Source organism: Streptopelia decaocto (genome assembly GCF_964273445.1).
Source record: "Streptopelia decaocto genome assembly, chromosome: 6".
Taxonomy (NCBI): Eukaryota; Metazoa; Chordata; class Aves; order Columbiformes; family Columbidae; genus Streptopelia; species Streptopelia decaocto.
Window position 1 is genome coordinate 35759350 of NC_138660.1, and position 19066 is coordinate 35778415.

A 19066-nucleotide genomic window follows, 5' to 3' on the forward strand; every position below is an offset into this window, starting at 1 on the left:
TCAAGCTATTAAAATGTGGTGGTATTAAGCTGAAACTTTTTTCTGCAATGTTTTCTAGGGACTTTAATGTAGGCTTGGTTTTTACTAGGATTTGATGCAAATGACCTTGTTGATATCTACAAATTGCAAGTGGAAAAGTGCCACTCATGTCTGCCATCTGCAAGGAACATGTTCCTTTTGTGATTAAACTATAAGGCCCTTAAAGGGTAGTTGCAATAATCACCCTCTTCTCTTTAGGGAAGTGAACATGTTAAGTGAATAAACTTGATCAACCTCAAACCTAGAAGGTCCACAGCACTTGAAATAGTATCAAGGAATAAATCAAGATTGGTTGAGATCCCGAGTAACCTGAGTGGTCTTATTTTATTGTGTAACAGAACAGATTTTTTTGTCAGGCTTGCCTGTAAAGAATGCACAAACTGCAAATGTGAGAAGGAAAACAACATAACCATGATCTCTGCCCCCTCCTAAAATTACAGGTGTCCTCTCAAAAGTAAGTTTACTTTCCCCTCCGTTTTCAGAGAGCTTCTTTAAGGATGTCCTTGTCCTTCTAAGATTGTCAGTCCTGTTCTGAAATTTTTTTGCATAAGTACATACAGTTTCCATCTCAGTTTCAGAGAGGTGGCATAGTATTGATGGTGTCCTGATCACTTTTTTAATTAGGATAATAGCCATTCTTTTTTACAGTCCATTCATTTGAACATTGTCTTGGCATCAGTTTCTCACTGGTGGCTTTTCAATACAGTGCAGAACAAATGAGAGTCTGTAACCTAAAGAGTTCTGGGAATCGGTTTAACGTGGCTCCTGTTGGAAGCCAAAGGGCATTCTACCTCTGACTTCAATAGCAGTGCTGTAGGGAAAACAGAGCTGCTTGAAATTTCCCTGTAAAAGTAGCAGAGTGGTGTACCTTTGAGTACAGTATGGAATTTCATTTCCTTTTACATGTCCTCTTAATCAAGATGACATTCAGTCTGATGGGGAGAGACTATTAAAAGGGAACTGTCGTGTTATCCAGCCACTTATACACATTAGCAGCTTTAAAGTTAATAAGGCCTACTCAACAAAAAGACCTGGGCTTTACTAAGTGAACTCAGCTTAGCACTCAGTTTTCACAGAAAATTAAATCCCCATCTGTAAAAAAAGGCAAGTTGGAAGGGCCTGCAGTGTGCTCTTCTACTTGAATCTCTACTCTTTAGTGTGAAATTGAGCCTTCAGCCCAGGGTCATTCTGTGGTAGCTGTACCATCTCTTAGAACGATAGAGCTCGTACCTGCCTGGTGCTTCCAAGTGACACTGTGACACAAGCAAAACTAGTTATGCTGTCTTAGACAACCTCACTTAGGCTATTGTATCCAGTTGGAGTCACTGCATCTGGAGATGATAACGCAAAATTAGGGATCCAAAAGCAAATGACTTGACACTAAGTTTGATAAGGGTGGCAGGGAGGAAGAATGGGCAAATAAGAACTGTATTTTAGACAAATACATAATTAATTGGGTAGAAACACAACTTGAGCCCTCTGTCTTTTATATCAAATATGAGAACAGTAGGATATTTCCCTTTTTTGTTTTGCTGATTTCTTTTCTCATTATGGTGTGTGAATCATTTAATTCTTTAATAAAACATCTCTTACTAGTATGCAGGAGTTCCTGGAGAGAAATGAGCAACTTGGGAAGAAATGGGTCTGGACAACGTCTGCAGTTAAAGGACATACTGGTCTCTATCACTTTAATTATTTTAGCTTCCTATCCATGTTTAGGAAACCTTCCCCTGTGGGGAGCTGTTCCTTGACTGTTTGCTCTAGGGCTGTAGGCACTTTCCTCAAACACCAGTTGCAAACTGCATCAGTTTTCTGAGTATAGAGCTGAACCATGTATCTGATGACACGTGATGTGCCGTTTGCCTCATCTCATAGAATCATAGAATCGTTTTGGTTGGAAGAGACCCTCAGGATCATCGAGTCCAACCATAACCTAACTCTGGCACTAAACCATGTCCCTAAGAACCTCATCCAAATGCCTTTTAAACACATTTCTTTGTGCCTAATGCTCTCCTTTTGCTGTCACTGTCTGCATCATCTCTTTCCAAGTGATACTCTAACCACAGGTTAGTTGTGCTGCTGATTGCCGTAGAATATGTTGAAGCCTGAAGCACTACCTCTTCTAAGCTTGGGGTTTCCGATTACTTTCTTTCCTCTTTTGCTACCTGCACGTAGACAAATTGTTGGGTGAGACTGCTTGAAATGTCCCTGAGCACAGTGGTTCCAAAAAGCATTTGTTCTTATCTATCAAATATGACAAGACCCATGAGTCAGAGCAAGTTCTGCTCTACATCTTGCATGAAAAATATGTTTGGGAATTGAAAACGTACCCTTTTTCCATCACCAAAAAAACAGAGTCTGTTGCTCTGTGAAGGGGTGTGAGTGTGGAGGTCTCACAGTGCTGCCTCTTAACATATTTATGTTGAACACCTGGGCACTGAGAACTTCATGGCTTTTTATCCTATCTGGAATACAACAGCTTTTATGCCACAAATCTGTCAAGACACTGATCTGTTCTGATTCTAGCTGGTTAAAAAAAGTTAAAATTAATGGGAATGCTGATCATGCAGACACTGGCTAGACATATGGTCTGCTTGCATATTTCCAGTTTTTCAAGAAAACAAATGTTTATCTTGTGGTTTTTGTAGGTACAATGAAAACATGTAGATGAGTCTTTCTTTTTGTCTCTCTTGGAGAGTGGTCATTACATGTGATGAGGAACTTTGAGGCATACAGGTTCCTTGGAGGACTTGGCCTTGTAAAATGGACAGATATATGTATGCAAAACAGACATAACCTATTCTGCATTTTCTAACACAGACATTCCACTAACATTAGTCATTGTCATGACTTTTTTTTCAGGCAAGTAGCAGTACAAAAAGATATTGTAGACTTTTGTATTCATTCAGCCTTTTATTACTTTTGTATCACATTTGCTTCATTTACTGATGCTGGCGCTGGATGCTCAATTTGTGATGTACTCATTGTATAAAAACCTCAGCTCTGTAGTAAAAGTCCTTGAAATCGAGCTTTTGATTGTAGATTGAAATAAAACATGCTCTTAATGAATGGATGATTCTGTTCTTAAGACTAGATGAGGCAGTTTTTCCTTTATTGTAGGTGGCACCTGTTAACATCTTTATTTTCTTGGAGGGAAAGAATAGCCATGTAAGTTAGAGGCAGATTGACATAGGAAGTCTTGTTGAGTTGTGATGATAAAAGAAAAAGCAAGCACAAATAAAAAAAACCCCACTTCTAGATTGATTTTGAGTTACAAGTACTTTGAAAATAAGTTATCAGTATTCATTGCTGTTATCAATAATGAATATGAAGGTGGCAATACATGACTATGTTGCCCTTCTAGTCTTGTACATGTTCATATTAATTTTCCTTGAAGGAATGAACAAGTGCAAAGAATCAACCTGATACTTGTACATGGAGGAAGATACTTGTTGTCATAGTATTCAGCCATTTGTGGCTTTCTGTATAGGCCTATCTTTTTTTTGATCTAAGTACACTGTGGAGGACTTCTAGTAAATGAAATATGAATTCCCGTTGCATTTTATGAGTTTAAATGAAGTGGTAGCAAATTACTAACTGTTGGCTTTCGAGATCTCTCTAGATTAGATATTCCAAGCTGTTGGCTACTTATTGCCATAGTGTCCAAGTACTTTGGTCAGTGATACTTCTCTTCACAGTCTTGGTCTTTCTTCCTCTTTTGAATCAAACCCCCACATTTTACTTCTGATTTTATTCATTTTGTATTTTGCAAGATACTGTGGGTTTCATATCTGCACAGTAGAAATAAGTAAGAAACGCTGTGCAAGGAGTGAGGTACTACTTTAAAAGCTACAACCTTGACAAAGTTTTAAATTCTCATGGAACAGTTCTGAAAATCAGCTTTGCAAGTGTGCTTTCTTGGGTAATTTTTATTAATGAGTGCAATGTATGTGCAGGCAAAATGTTCCATCCTTGAGTGGGTGACCACAGCAATTTTGGTTTCCTAAGTGAGGTCAGGTAGTAATGTTTAACTGATGTTAGCGATACATTAGCATCAGCGCATTCTGTGTTGGGAAAAATAACTAGCCTTAAAACAAGGGAAAAACCACATTGGCTCTGAGAGACAATCTCATTATGCAGCACTGGTAACAAAAATGAATGCCACTGTTAAGCCCTGTCTTAAATCTCCAGTTTGTGCTGATCTTGGAGACCTTGAAATCCCATTTGATTTGTTGTTTGAGGCCATAGCTGCTCAGAAACAGCTTTGTGCCTGCTTTGAAATTGCTCTTTATCAGGCAATTGCTTCCATTTCATAACTGCGGAACCGGTTCTACGTGCTGGCTTTAAGCTTCCAAATGATCAGCAATTTGACATTAAGCGATTGACCATTATTGGGTAAGAGGAAAAGCTAATAATTCCTGGTGTTTACAGCACTGATTTTTTAGTGTGATACTGCTTCTTTACATCTAACTTGCACCTTCAACCGCTGTCATGAATTTTTTTTCAAGTTTAAAAGTAAATTGCTAAATCACACAAGCTTTGATGCTACGTGCATAGTGGGTAATCCTTTGTCCTAGTGCCACTCTTTTGTCCCTAAAACATCATCCAAGCCTCTGTTAAAACACAGGATCTCTAATCTTTGCCTTCCTTATTGCGGTTTTTATAGGGGTCCAAGCCTGTCTCCAAACCACAGCTCGAGAGCAAGAAGAGAAGTATGAAATCCAAGGTGGCCCACGAAGAGGCCGGCTCAACAGAGAGCAGCTGGTGGGTTTTATTGCTTGAGACAGGTTATCTTAATGACCTTTGGCTCGTGCATTTTCGCCCTTTGCCACATGTGCAGTTGCAGCAGGTGTAAAATTTTAATGTGGTCTTGTACGGAAATTTGATTATGTGCAAGGTGATGGAGGGAACTGTGAAAACCCATAAAGCTGTCACTTTCCTCTATTAGTGGATATGTCGCTGTGACCTTGTCAGAGGGAATACTGTATTACATTTGTGGAAGAAACTGTATGGGATGGGAAGTGATGCCATTTTGGCTGCCTCTGCTCAGCTTTAGACCTTAGTTGAAATTATCTGAAAGTTGAAAGAAAAATGGTATTGTTACTTCTTGTTTCCATATAGGGCCACTTTGCTGTTTAACTGGGTTAATTTCTGGTTACTTTCTGGATTATACCAGCAAAGTTTGTTAAGTGTATTCTTACAGTAGTTATAAATATTCCTAGCTCACAGTTCAAACCTCATTGTGCTGGAAAATATTTAAACGTAAGCAAGGATTTGCCGTATAAGCAAGCTTTTCTGATTGCACACTTATACTGAGGAACTTGCATGTCAAGTTACTGTTCTAGTTTCCAGTGTTGGATATTTTAAATTGTGTATTTTTTTTGTAGTGTATGATTGTTCCTTTCTGCTTTTCTCCTGTATGATCATTTGTGAAGTCCTGGATTTATACTTTTTTCTTTCTTCCACTTAGCTGCCTAAGTTGTTTGATGGATGCTACTTCTATTTTTTGGGATCTTTCAACCATCACCAGAAGAGTGATCTTGTGGAGCTGGTCAAAGCAGCAGGAGGACAAATTCTGGTTAGGCAGCCAAAACCAGACAGTGACGTGACACAAACCATCAACACAGTGGCCTACCACGCAGAATCTACTTCTGACCAGAGATTTTGCACTCAGTATGTAATCTATGACGCGTCTTCTAAATTCAAGCCGGAGAAAATTCGTCAGGGCAAAGTCTGGATGGCCCCTTCCAGCTGGCTGATAGATTGTGTGATGTCCTTTCAGCTCCTGCCTGTAAAATGAATGTCAATGTCTCATGAGCAAGGTTTTAAAATGTGGTGAGGCTTGAGTAGTTAGAACGCTCTGGTAAACACTGGTCTTGAGCTATGATTTATGTATTGCACTTAGGTATACAAGACAGCTTTGACCATTAAGTGAGTTACTAAGATGGCTGATATGCTGGCATAAATACTTTTACAATGGAGGAGAGAGATAAAATATACTGCATTGAATAATGTGCCTTGCGTTACTTAGTATGCTTTCTTTTTGCATTTAACGGAAGTGTAATAATCACTGACATTTTGTAACTAAGGTTTTGCAAAATGAAACCTTTTGCATTCTTGATTTAAACCAGCCCTTCCTAGGTGATACAGCATGACCCTGTTTCTTTTCTGCTTCATATCCACTGACAGGGATCTACTGTATGTGTCAAGATTTCCCAGCCAGGCCAGAACTTGTGTTTAAAGAAAAAAAAACAGCAACAAGTCTCTATGCATTTAAATATAGACATTTGCCTGTATAAACATCTTCTGTCAAACAACATGTGATGTTTCGTTTAACTTCCTACAACTGAATTTTGCAGGAAGTTCTTGCCATGAGATAAGCCTTGTAGAAATTAGAGTAGAACTAATGGCCTGAATTCATCTGAAAGCAGACAATTTTGAAAACACTGCCTTTAAAAATCTTCATCTAAACTTTCTTATTTGTAGCAAGAGTAATACTTCATCCACTTCTGTACTCTTTCACACTTGTAAATGTGTAATTTGAATTCGACTCTATATTCTGAAGATTTTTAAGCATCAGGATCCTTATTAAATTATTATAATCAAAACCATTTCTGTAAGTCTGGATGGTTTCAATCATGGTTACATTAATGAAAAAATTTAATGATGGCAAAAGAATTATCCTTCACTTTGCACAATTGTACTTAAACTTAGCTGGCTACATTGGAGCAATATTTGATCCTTTTCTATTTGTTACAATAAACTTTTAATGCTTTTCTTATAATTGATTCTAAGTTATTGTCAGAATCTTACTTCCTCACTCTGTGTGTAATGTTTTGCATCTTCTGTGTTTCCCTAGTTTGTGAATTCATAATTTAAAAACTCTGTATCGTAATAATATACGAGTGGTGGTTGTGGGATTTTGTTTTATTTTGTATTCCTTGTAATAATAAAACCACTGGTGCCAGTAAGTTTGGAGTCTCTTATTTCATGAGATTAGCTGCAGAATAAGTACATAGTCCATACATGTCTCAACAAGTAAATGGAAACTTAAGTGCTTTTCTGTGCACTTGATAGAGCTGTGAAGATAGCGTATCCACCTGCAAGAGCAGCTCTTCTATGTAAGAGACAGTAGTTTTCTGCAACCATTGTCATTGGAGATCCTGTGCCAATTTTCAATATGCTCTACAGAACACTTAAAACTACATTTTGGGTATAACAGGTATAGTTTTCAATAGCATCTACTAGACTTCAGAAGCTGGAGTGTCTTGATCTATCCCTTATGCTGGACTGAATCATTGCTCTTCACTAAATGCAGTTCTCAAGTACTCGCAGGTTTGTGTGAGCGAGCGCAAGTGCAAGGCTCATTAATAAACGGAACAGCCCATGGGATGGATGTGTTTTGGGTTTTTGTGCAGATAAACACTGGCAGCAAATGAGGTACTGAGTCGATACTGCACGGACTTGGTCGTTTATCTTAACAATTGTAGCGCATTTTAACTTGGCATTTCATAGCACATCAATATACCTAATGCGGTATTCTTTGCAAAAGTAGCAGTGAATTGCTGCAAAGTTCTCAAGAATGGAGCATTTCTGCTATCTACCAGGAAGAGATGTGGCCCATCGGCAATCCTGTTCCATGTCCCAAAGTAGAGGCAGCAGATACAGATTTTTAGGAGCTATTGTTCCTTGGCAGCTGAAAATGAACTCTGTTAGAAAATTGCCATCAATTTATGTATGTGGGGTTTTTAGGCCATGCTCTGAACTTTTCCTAAGGTCTCGTTTGAATCGAGTCATGTTTTCAGGCAGAGTTGCTATCAAATCACATCAAGAATGTATCATACTGAGGCATGATCCTGCTCATTGAAGCGTACTCAAGATTAACCCTGGCCCCTCTTCTTTGGATCTCATCAGGAGTTCAGAGCTTGAGCGTAATTAACTTCCGAAGAGTCTCCCAGAACTGCAGCAGGTGTGGAACACGACTGAACCAAGAGGTAAGTCCACAAAAGCTCGTGGTCGGCGACGCAAACCCTGCTTAATTTGCTGTTACTAAAAGCAGAGGTATTGCACTTGATAAAACATATATTAAAAAAAGTCTTATAGTAAGCATAAATCTTAATATATTGCATGGATATTGGCTGGTGAAAGCAAGGTTATAAAATCATGGGTGGTAGAGGGTGCATTTGTAGAGATCATTTCTCACCGTCTCTTCTAGTTCAAGGAGGGTGCAATGAGGGCAGTGAGTTGGAGACAGGCTCAAAATCGGGATTTCGTGCAGCGTGAATAGGCTTGTGGCACTGCCAGATCTCATGGGTGCTGTATTGGTGTGGTGTAGAGCAGGGAGTAGATGAGTTCATTGAAGAAAATCTGTTAAAGGTTAGTAAAGAACCTTAGCTATAACATAAACTTACATTAGTATTCTGCGGAAGTGTATATGCTTAATATGCGTTGATGATTGGGGCATCTGAGGATGCAGAAGTCTAAGACTTGCATTCTGGATTATAGATTTTTTTAATCTTGTATCTATACCTCAGAAATGCTGTGAATCTCAGGCTAATGATTTTCAGGCAGCTTCCCTTGAAATGTATCTGTTTATCTCATTATTCAGTTGAGACACCTGATAACACCTTCCGTAGCAATGTCTTGAGTTTCAGGGACATCAGTTTAACATCACTAATAGCTAATATCTTTTTGAATGGCTGTGGCCCATGCTCTAAGGGCGAATATATGAAGCCTAGCTGGTTTGTTTGTTCGCTTTTCTTTGTTTGTTTTTTATTTTGTAGTTGGTTTGGGTTGGTTTTGGTTTGGGTTTGTTTGGTTTGTTGTTTGGTTTTTGTGGTTTTTTTGGTGTGTGTATTGAGGTGAAAGATACTTGAGAGTATGGAGGTTGTTTCTTGCATCACTATCCTGGGTAGATCCCAGGGAATATAGTCACAGAATAGCTCACAGTTTTGTCTGTTCTACCTCTATTTGGTTATTAATTTTCCAAGTTCTCATAGGTTTTTCTTATCCCTAAAATACTAATAGTTCCCTTTGGACTTTGCTCCTCTAGCTATAAAGTCAGATCTGTTCTCCGTTGCTGGACATTGAGGATTCATTTGTTATTTGAGATACTCAGAAGTGACTTTTCTGAGGTAGAAATGAGTAACCCATGAAGAGGCCTTATCAGAGCAATGCAGGAAAGCCAGGTGCTGCATTGTTTCTGCAAGTGTTTCAGGGAAACAACAGGTCAATGGGTCACCCCGAACAGCGACGGCTGCTTTTGATCTCAAAGTAGAATCGACGTGCCTGGAAGGTGCTCAGGGTCTGTTGTCTCACGGTCCTTGTCTGAATTAATAACAAACATGAAGGGTCCAAAGATTTGCATCTCTCTAATAACACGTCAGCAAGTGCTTCACCTGACCGGCTTCTACACAGCCTTTGTTAGGCTTGAACTAAAGCCCTTCTCTTCTGCTCCATCAAAAGCATCTGACCTGAGGTCCGGTGTCTTATTTAAGATCAAACTTAATCTGAACCAGTTATTTTATGCTGTGGTCTTGCAACAGATCAGCTCTTTGGCTAATGAAACTTGCAAGTATTCTGCTCAGGACCAAGGTGTCTGTGTGGAAGCCACTGATGTGTTTTAAAACTACACATTGGTGTGTACTATTTGGGGAAAATGTGTAAATGTAGGGATCATCTGGTCCCTCTGCCTGTGCTATCTGTGCTGCTTCTGGTTGACATGGGCTGGCTTTACCATCAGGGTGGTAGAGGGATGGGGAAAAATCAGTTTATAGCTGCCAATGGAGCATCTGTTCTGGCCTGGCCTGTGGAGCGGCTGAACTGCCAGAAAAGTTTGGATGGCAGCGGCTTGGGATCTTGTTGAGGACAAGTCTATGAAAAACAGGAGAGAAAAACTTCTCTCTTTTTATCCTTAAGCTGTTTTATATTTCAGTGCTGGAGGATCATCTATCTATGCTCTTGGTAAGAAGGCTGAATTTTAAGTCAGATTAATTGCTCTTGGCCCCCATGCCCTTTTTCTGAGTTTTTTCCATACTTTGCAAGAAAAAGCAGTTTGATGGAAAGGTTTGAATCTTTCTCACAATGGGGACTGCACTGTGAGAGAGTTTCAAACCTGTCCACCAAACTTTGAGTCTTCACGTTGCTGACCGCACTGTGTTGCAAAAGCCAACAAAGCAGCCTTAAATATCAATTTAAAAACTACAGGAAGAGGTAGTACTGGCTAGGAAATGGGCAGTAGTGTCTTGGATGGAACAAATGAAGATTCAGTGGGTTTTAATAGCAGTGCAGCATGTTCTATCTTTTCAGACTTGTTTGATTTAAATTAACAGTAGTTTAACTAGTGTTAAATTGCCCTTAAAAGCAGAAGAACATTTGGTGTGTAATCAGATGGGAGAAGGGGAGGAAGGTTCCCACCTTTCTTGATTTTTTTTTCCCTACGGAGATGATGCATTTTCTGTGCTGCAATTTAATTCCTGGCAGGAGGTCTAGTCTGATGAAGTAGCAGAGATCCGTCATCCCCTGCTGCGTGTTTGAGGCACTGGTGTCATTCACTGCACGGAGATGCGATGACGGGCGGCGGGGTGGCCGGTCCCCACGGTTCTGTCCTGCAGCGCGGGTTGCTGCGTCTTGCTCTGGTGGATGCTGGAAACCTTGTGCTCTGCAGCCAGGAGAACTGAACTGTGCGGTGCCACGGTTTAGCTGCCCTATAATAATCTTCCCTGGGCGCCAAAGTGTGTTTAAGAAGCAGAGAGTTTTCTTCCCTGATGGGCACAGCTGCAAACCACAGCAGCACTTTCTCATGTCTGAGTTGATTTGGGGGCTGTGTCTGCTGGGCTGCAGGGCTGTGGTGTGATGAGGGATGCGCAAGCACACGCGATGCTTTCCTGCCCGAGCCCACAGGCTGCAGAGATACGTGGTGAGAAAGGGGTTAAAAACTGGTATCAAAATGGGATGTGAAGCGACAGCTGAGCTGGCCGTCTTGTTCAGCTTTCTGAACTGATAAAAACTTATTTTTTCAGTTAATATGGGGCTGGGTTAGTCTCCTGCTAGTTTAGCAAACTGCTAATTCTCAGAGAAGTCAAAAAAGTGTCTGGTGGGGGGAGCTGGTGTGCAGTGCCTATTTTGGCAGTGATCAGCTGGGGCTCAGTTGTGGTACATGGCCTCCAAGATGAGGTTTTCTCTTTGCCCTACACACTTGTGCGATTGCGTCCCCCAGTCTCGCTGTGGGTTTGTACTGGGTGCTAATGGCAGCCTGACCAGAGAAATGGTTCTCCCCTGCTCTGAACAGCTGAGAAATCCAGATCAGCTATAGTTTGGGTCCAGCTGGAATTCAGGTCTGTAGTAAAATTTAACATTTTTCTTTGGTGTAAAAGATCTGGAAGAACATTAGAAATATATAAATTGGGGGGGCTTTTAATTGAATTAAATATTAATATGGATAATGCAATCAATGCTCTATTGATTGCGTTAGCCACAATAATATTTAATTCAATAAGTCTGCAGTGCTTGATCTTTTTCTTCCCCTGTATTTATTTTATGCTGTACAGCAATGTAATGCCAGGCTGTTCTCTGGGCTGAACCCCTTCATGTGCCCTCAGGCTGGCTGTGTAAAATCAGGGTCACCTGCATGGCTGATGTAAACCAGAATTCAAAACTGCTACTCTTTGAAGCACGGAAGTTTTTTAAAGCTCTGACACAAACAATATTGCTATTAATGTAAATATTGCCCGTGACCTCTGTGTGTTCTGCTTTTGCAGCCTGGGCACAATGCAACATTTCATTCCTGCTCTCAGTAGTTGAGTCCCAGCAGCTGCATGTGTCCAAATGGGAAGACTTTCTATCCTAAGATCTCTAACGTGCTTCTGAAGAGGTGCCAGGTTCTGGTTTCAAACTCAGCCAAGCTTGAATGATTTTATTTGTGGTTGTAGGCTGGAGATTTTTATTAAATTAAAATTCACCATTTTGTTTAACTGAAAAATTGGAGGCAGATGTTCTCCCCAGCTCAATCCACTCACAGTACAAGTTTTCTGGTCTCTGGTTCTTTGTTTGCTGCGTACCTGTTGGACAACACATGCCAAAAATATGCAGGAAAAGCCTAGAATAAGCATTTGCTTTTTTCCAGAGAAGTCGTCTTGTGGACTCTTGAAAGAGTTTGCATGGACTATTGGCTTCTGGTTTTAGAAAAAACTTCTTGATGAAATCAACCTTGACTCAATAATGAGAGATGGAGAACCTGCTCGCACCTAATTAGACATTGCTGTAGTCTGTGCACCAGCATACATCTGTGGCTCAGAAGCGAGGTGTCCCTGGCTAGCTCAGGTCTTGTGAGCTACAGCCTTGCTCTCTCACCCACCACAGGACACCAGACTTGCCCAAAGAGCTGAGCCTGCCCTGCACCCCAGGTTCCTGTAGGACACAGCTGGTCCTGTTGGCAGGATAAGCTTTCGCCGGCCTCTGCGGACACTTGGGGGTGCTTTCCTCCACAGGCAGAGACAACAGAGGGACAAAAGTGGCCACGATTTGATTTGTTCTTGGTGCATTCCACCTACATCTGTCAAATGCAAAGAAAATCCCATAACCTTGCTTCTCTTTCCTCCTTACAGGGCTCATGAGTTTTAGCATGAAGCCTTATTAATGTTCAGGGAAGCAGGTAGGTCCAAACAGTATCTGTGTGCAAAAGGGTCAGGCACAGTGAGCTCAGCTGGAGCCAGCATCAGCAGGGACCAGGTTTGAAGCAAGCCATACATTTTCATCTGTTTTTGAGAACTTGCGATTAGGTACTTTGAACTGGATTTTGACGCTAAAGACAGATTGTGAATGCAAAATGGAGCTCCAGGCTTGGAAACTGAAGGCCGCAAATTCAGGCATAAAGGAATAAGCGGTCAGATGCAGCAGCTCCTGCGTTAAGATGCCATGGTTGCGGCACACACCATTCAGAGGGCAAGTTGTACAAGATCCACAAGTCATAAGGAGCCACAGCTACTGCTGAAGGTCAGGCAAGGTAGAACTGGCTCTGAATCAATCTCTGGATGGCACCGTGGCGATCTGTTAAATTGGACATGGCACTTGTGCTATGGACACGAGCAAAGGAGTGACAGAGCGTGAGCAGAAAAGTCTTCACAAACACAGAAAGGTGCGAAGTCCTCACCTTCTCCCTGCAAACAGCATGCCATAATCCTATAAAACCAACAAATGTGCACCCCGGTGAGGCAGGAGGAGAACTGGCTCTGTGTTTAAGCAGACAACGCTAAGATAGCAGAAGAGGGCTGTAGGTGGACAACAACTCTGCTTAGCTCGTGCTCACCCCAGGTGCTGTGCTCTTTAGCAGCCTAGAAAAAGCCCTAAGGCCAAAAGGCTGCAAAGGTGATGTAAAGAATCTCATTCTGATCCCATTCGAGGTGCAAGCTGCCTTCGAGGTGATGCTGTATGCCCAGTTGTACCTACACTTAGTCCTTTGAGGACTTAACAATGGTTGGAGGAAAGGACAGAGATATGACAGCCAGAGACTGGAAGAGGTTTCATGGGGAGCTAAGAAATTAATCAAGTACTTGGGAGCTCCAGCACCTGGAGAGAGAAAGGTTTTGTCCAGTTCCAAGGTCCTGTCCTGGTGGCCACAGGGAGCCCCAGCTCGGCACTTATGGCTCCTGGCCAGCTCCAGATCATAAATGAAACTGGACCGTGGCCTCTTCTCTTTTAGGAAGATGGCTGTTAACTGTGACTGCCAAGGAAGCTAAATCACAATTTTCTTCTGTGCTGTACAGGTGATAAATCTTTGTACATTTTAAAATATTTGATCATGGCAAAAAAACATGCCTGAGTGCAGCAGGGAGAGAGGCTATAACCAGCCCTTGGGATGTGTTGCATATTCCCACACCTAATTAGTGCACATTAAGGTAAGTATTGGAACTGTCTTTGCGTATTAAATTATAATATTCACTTCTCCTTGTCTCATTCTTTCCCTTTTCTGTTCACATCCCTGAAAGAAAAGCACTTAAATGTCACCATTTTGAAGCAGAGCATCCAGCAAATGAAGAAACCCACAAATGCAGGCATTTGAGGCTGTTTTGTGTCTTCAGTGTCATGGTCACCCTCCCCACATACACCTTTCTTGTTCCTTCACACTGTGCCCAGGCTGCTCCTGGTATTTCTTTCATCTTCAAAATTATGATCTTAAAAAGAAAAAGATCATTTTGTACCTGCCTGGAGATGGGTTACTTTTCCCATGACAGGCAGGAGCTCAGGCACTCAGAAGATGGAAAAAATCATCATTTTGGTGCTGCCCAGGCCAGCACTAGAACTTGGGAAGGAGCTCATGCTAGTACGGGGTGGTGCTGTGCTGCCCACCAGCCAGGCAGCCATGGTGAAAGGATGTGTTGGAACCAGCAAAGCCACTTTGTCTCCCTCACCACAGCCTCCACCAGCACGCTGGGCGATGCTTGCATAGGCAGGCAAGTGAAGGAAGACAAAGATGCAAGAAAAAGCATGTGTGTGGCAAGGGAAGAGGTTCATGCAGGTGCTTTGAAGCTCTGCCCTTGGGGTGAGCAAGAAAATTCTCCTGCAAAAGGGGCAGCTGCAAAGTTCAGTTTCCAAATTGCCACCTTTCCAGCCCCTTTTTATTGCAGGTTTTCTCCACCTATAGCAGATCAGAGAGCTCTCTTTAATCATCTTGCACTTGCAACCACCTTTGCATGGGTCTCTGTCCCCGGCATGCCTGTTTCAGATTTTTACAGACTTATTCACTGCGTTATAACATTTACGCACCATGGTTCCCAGGCACTTCCTTCTAATGGATTTTGCATTAGTAGCTACTATCGGGAAATCTAGTACCAAAAGGTTAATGTACATCCATTAGTCCTTTTTTTGCCCCCTTCTTCTTTATGTGCTAGTAGAAGACAACCAATTTCAGTAAATACATTAGGTCTGGAAAGGGTCTGGAAGCACTTGAAATTCAGTACGTGCAAAGCTATGGGGCTATTAATATTGTCCTGTCTAAGCACTGCGGGTAAAATGGGATTTGCAGATGTTGAATGATACCTTTCAGGTGTTGTCCAGCCTCCACAACCTTTCTTTTCCTCATAAAAAGAGTTGGGTTTTTTGAGACCTGCGCTTTTTGTCAAGTGGACTACTTGCTCTGTGTATCTTCCATCATGAAGGAAGCTATGCTTTCACCCATGTGTTCTCTCAGCTGTAGGCAAGCTAAGGAGGAATCATGTTGGGGTAGTTCAGGCTGTTGTGTGGGCAGCTGAGCTGGATTTAACAGTTAGACTGTTCCCCGACCTGCAGCAAATGGTTTTCTCCCTCCTTCCCCTAAAGCCAGCATGACAATTTCTGTCCTGCTAATCAGAGCGAAGCTGGACCCTAAGTGTATCTCATTGTGTTCTCCGACCTGCGCTTTACACAAGGTCAAGCTTTTTCACTGAAAAAATCTATTACTCTAATGACCACAAGTAGCAAGAAGGAGGGGTAGGCAGGGCTCCTGATGTATTTACGATTTGCAGAACTTGCCATGTTCTCTAGCTGAAACCTTATGTTTTAGCACCTCAGACCTTTGGAAATTAATAGTTTGGGTCATGATACTCTCATGCCAGCTGTCTTTGCGTTCAGCACTCGGTCAGCATGGGCTGAACCTCCTCGCCCTTGGAGTCACCTGTCAAGACCTTAATGGAGAGGGCACCATCACCCTCAGCCTTCCCATGCTCTCATGTTCACTTCAAACCACGACTCAACCCTCAGGTCTCCAGTTTCCCCAAGGTCCTAATCAATATGTCCACCATGTCTAACCTGGTGCTCCATGGTATCCCGCTTTCCACCCATGTCAGAGCTGGGGGGCTGGGCAGCAGAGCAGACACAGTACGTGCAAGCTGAGGCATGACCAACTCACTGCTCTGTGAACCATCAGCTCCTGATTTCTGCATCTTGTCGCTGTTATTTTCCAGTACCATGTAATTGTTCAGACTGAGGATTTGTGTTTGGCACTAAAATCTGTGGCCCACAGCGAACATCTGCACTGGTCTGTGGTGCGCATTACAAGCTGAGCTGCCCCCCACCACGTGTGGGGTCAGTTCTGCAAGCTGCAACATCCTGACTTGAAGGTATTTATGCGAAATGGGGATACACAAAGCTGGGTGCATGAGCAGCTCTGGGTATGCGAGTTCAAAATGTTGCAGAATCAAGGCCAAAAGAAAAGAAAAAAACCCCTGTGTGCTTTAATTTCACTTAATGAGAAACGATTCACAGCTTTCCATTCCTGATCCGTATCTTTCCATTTCTATTCTAATGGTAATTACTGTAGCAGTTTATTAACAAAGAAATCATTTAATAGCTTTCACATATTCCCATACTTCAAGTATCTAACAACTTATTGATTCGATAGCTTGGCAGCGTTCCTGATTGAGGAGCTGGAGTTTGAATTTTTTTTAGGCACTTTGATCAATTCACATGCAAAGGATCATTATTTTTCTGGTTGAAACAAGGGATGGATTGCAGATCGATAGAGTCTACAGTATGTTCTTGTGTGTGATCTCTGCCGCACCCATAGCGGGAGCAAGCAGTGTCTGCGTTTTCTTATGGAAGGACCTGGAAAAATTGTCTTTGGGTTGGATTTCTCATCCCTGGGCTACCACAGTCAGCACTCAAAAGGTATGGAACACGTGTGTAGAGAGGTAATTTCAATATTTGACACCTCTGAGCACATCTTTATGAAGCATTTTTGTATTTGCAGCTGTATGCCCTGCTTTCCACGGGGCCCCAGCAAGTTCCTGCATAGAACAGGCTTTCCAATGGCTTCTTCATAGCCTTCACTCTTGCTGTAGACTCGTGATGCTGCTTGTTGCTTCACCACCACTGTTCTCGCCTTCTGGATGGGTCCTCACTTCTTCCAGGTAGCTGGGGAAATTTTCCCTGACACCAGTTCATGCTGGTGCAGAAGATCAGGACACTCTCAGAGGGCTACACAACATATGATGGGTGAGTGTGCAACAACACATAAACCCAACTATGGTCCAGCTACGGTCCAGCCTTTCAGAGACAACCAGTAGCCAGTCTGCCACTGCACTGGGATGGCTCGTGTGTGTGAGATGTAGAGGAGGCTTATGGGAGTGAAAAGTAAGGTGAAGTTTTCTGGAAACAGTGTGTGTCATAGATGGCATGTGCGCCTTGTTGTCATGCTTTTTTTGTGGATTTCTAGCAAAATATTCCCAATTATTCTGGAGGTCTACATAGGAGTTGTATCTGTGCTATTAAACAACAGGGCAATCTGCTTAGAAAGAGGCCCCAGGTACTTCAGTAAATGTCCAAATGCTCTTAGTTGCATCATGAGCTCTCTTAGAAGGAGTGAGGGGAGCAAAATGGATGAAGGTGATTTGCTGTAAGTTTTCTCACATAGGTTTGGCAAGAACAGAGACATTTGACCGCTATGAGGAGAAGCTACTACCTGTGTCCCTGCAGGCTTTTTTATGCACATGACCCTAATGGGCTTCCTGACTGGTTTGTTAATAATTCATGTACTTCTGAAATGGCCCGGTTTGTTCATGCAATGCATAGGTGACCCTACAACCTATTGGGAATAAGGCACCGGGAGAACTTGAATTACAGGTTAGTCGTTTTCCCATCTAATATATCACAGACTGAAAGCTTTATGACTTCAGAGCTTACTGTATTAATTTTATGCATGAGTGCTTTATTTTTACCATATGAGATATATCACTAGCTTACTAGAGCAAAATATCATTAGACCTCGAAAGGGATTTGGTCACTTACACTTTGTCACCAAGGATCATTGCACATAGATTATGTAGGGCTGTACTGTGCCATTTCTCATGTGTTTATTAAGTGATTATAAATATCGAACAGCGTGCCTTTAGGGGACACTTGAGATCTGTTATTGTAGCAACATTTCATTCCGAAAGATGGCACACATGCCGTGATTTGTGCCTTGGGAGGGTCTGTCAAAGGGTTTGTCTGATGAGAAGGCAGAGGTAGCCCGTTCTGCCTTGAAGCAGCTCTCCTTCATTGTTTTTAGTCTTAGCCATTATCGCTGTGTATCTTCTCTCATCCTGGTGGCACATCCTGGTGGCTGGAGTCAAGGACAGGATCATGAGACACCCAGAGCCCAGCCCTGCATGTGCTGGAGACCTTGACTAAATCACATCAAACTACTTTGGGTTTTTCTTTCTCACTTCAGAATGGCAATCATGAACATACCACGAACTTGATTTTTCAGAAGTGCTATGCCCTCAGAGTCTTTAACATTTCAGTGATAATGAATGTGTTTTGTATATGAACCCATAAAATACACCTGTTTTCCCTGAACATTCAATCTGCTTCTGCACCAGCCAAGGGAAAAGAGCCTGTTGATGTACCAGTGGCTGAGGGACACCTGGGTCCCACCTCCTTGAGAGCTTGGTGCCATTTCCCACAGCCCAAAGCTGCGCAGGAGTCTACCTGGGAGCTCATCCACTCCTTGACTAGAAAGATCAAAGAGCAGCCCCATTTCCAGGCTTTGCTTTCAATTTGCTGTCGAGATTGCTGCTGAGCTGACATCTCAATTCAAGTTTTCAGAAGAGCTCTGTTCCTCTTTGGTCACTGCAGTAGATTTGATTTTTTCCACAAAAAAATAAATTGTAAAGCATCTGCAGGAAGGCTGGTGAAGGCTGGGCCTTTTTCTGGAAACTGATGCTTCTTTAGGTCTCTGTTTTTAATTTAAAATTTTACATTAAAATGTTTCCTGCTGGGTATGTAAAGCACCATCTGAAAAAGAAGCTGTTCTCCATTTCTGGATTTCCACTTATAGCTGAACAACACAGGCCAACCTTTGATTAAGTGATCCACAGAAGAAAAAAAACATTGCTATCTGCCTCTTAAGCATTAATTAATGCTTCCGTGATTCATTAACTTAAAAGACTGAGATGAGAAGATGTAGGTAAGCAGCAAAGAGCCACATAAATTCACCAACAAAATTGACAGAGGTCTGCAATTGTGTTCCCAGACTGAGAACATGGGGAAATAGGGTAAAAATGATTTGTGA

The 19066-nt window shown here is 42.0% G+C and overlaps 1 protein-coding gene across 2 annotated transcripts in view; it reads left to right on the forward strand.

Moving 5' to 3' along the window:
• BARD1 (BRCA1 associated RING domain 1) overlaps positions 1–7010 on the forward strand; it is a 43987-nt gene extending 36977 nt beyond the window's left edge. For both annotated transcript variants that reach the window (XM_082056080.1, XM_082056081.1), the window contains 2 exons: positions 4706–4803; positions 5510–7010. In XM_082056080.1, the coding sequence (XP_081912206.1) occupies positions 4706–4803; positions 5510–5839 (428 nt within the window). In that variant the 3' untranslated portion in view covers positions 5840–7010. The remainder of the gene's footprint in view (positions 1–4705; positions 4804–5509) is intronic.
• The last annotated feature ends 12056 nt before the right edge of the window (positions 7011–19066 follow it).